The sequence below is a fragment of the Wasmannia auropunctata genome, unplaced genomic scaffold (assembly GCF_000956235.1).
Source record: "Wasmannia auropunctata unplaced genomic scaffold, wasmannia.A_1.0 LD313391.1, whole genome shotgun sequence".
Taxonomy (NCBI): domain Eukaryota; kingdom Metazoa; phylum Arthropoda; class Insecta; order Hymenoptera; family Formicidae; genus Wasmannia; species Wasmannia auropunctata.
In genome coordinates this window covers 1-1,162 of record NW_012049499.1, presented here as the reverse complement: position 1 = coordinate 1,162, position 1,162 = coordinate 1, and the positions used below count along the sequence as shown (strand labels likewise).

The window sequence follows — 1,162 nt, the reverse complement described above, 5'->3', positions numbered from 1 at the left end:
GCAGCGACCGCGGCGTCTTTTACCGTGGGATGCGACAGTAAGACGGTTTCTATCTCCGACGGCGAGACTTGATAGCCTTTGTACTTGATCAGTTCCTTGGCGCGATCGATCACGTGTAGCCTCTCCTTGTTGTCGAAGTAGCCGATATCGCCGGTATGAAACCATCCGTCCTGGTCAATAGCCTGTCTGGTTGCCTCGGGGTTGTTCCAGTAACCCAACATCACTTGCTCCCCGAAAAAACAGATCTCGCCCACCTGGCCAGCCTCCAGCGTCTCTTGTGACTCGAGATCGAGCACTTTGCTGCGGAAACCAGGCAAGAGCCGCCCGCAACCTGGATTTTCGAACTCGTCATCATCATCGTCGCGTCCGCTCACATTGCTCGGAAACGACAACTCCGTCATGCCGTAGATGTTGCGAATGCATTTTATGCCGATGCGAGCCTTCACCGCGGTTACAATCTGCGAAGAAAAAGAGGAAATAAGTTATTTTAAATTTTTCCATTGTTATCAAACTGGTTGCATCAACATTGAATTGGTTTTTTTAAATTAGTTTAATTAAATGCGAAAGAATTAACCACTTGCAAAGTAGTGCTTTAAAAATATGATACAATTATATTAATTATTTTGTAGTATTGTCTTTCAAAATCCGTTACAGGATATAATTATTTTTAAGTCTCATAAAAAAAAATTTTTTTAACTATTACAGGAATGGAATTTAGCAGTATTTTAATTCAATATAAAATTAACGTATATATTTTTTGTAGCGTCCTTTCTGTCGTTTTCAATGTCTGTTTTGCTTCGCAATTGTATCTTAATCACATAAAAGACAAAAGCAACAATATCTAACTAAAAATTCGGTATTCAGACATTAAGTTCAGAGGCGTGTGGCTTTCAAAACTTTAAGAGACTCTCTTCTCCTTTTCGCGTCTTTGGGAGACTCTGTTCACGGATACAAAAATGAAATATCAGTTTCGCATTTTCCGAAAGACGCGATTGCAAAACTCGCAAGAATGCGACTTTCTATTTTCTTTTCCTCCTTATACTCTTCCTTAACGACTTTGTGAACCGGTTAAACACAAACGAACGTGATAAAGTTACTCCCCGAGCCGTGTCTAGTGAAAATGCGATGACTTCCCGGGGACTTCCTCTCGCAGTCTTTCGTT

The 1,162-nt window shown here is 41.1% G+C and overlaps 1 protein-coding gene across 1 annotated transcript; it reads right to left on the bottom strand.

Moving 5' to 3' along the window:
* Positions 1–5: 5 nt before the first annotated feature.
* Positions 6–458, bottom strand: LOC105460936 (luciferin 4-monooxygenase-like; the record flags this gene model as incomplete). Its single annotated transcript, XM_011707430.1, has 1 exon — positions 6–458. A coding segment is annotated over one exon (453 nt), but the record flags the coding sequence as incomplete, so codon positions are not given.
* Between the last annotated feature and the right edge of the window lie 704 nt (positions 459–1,162).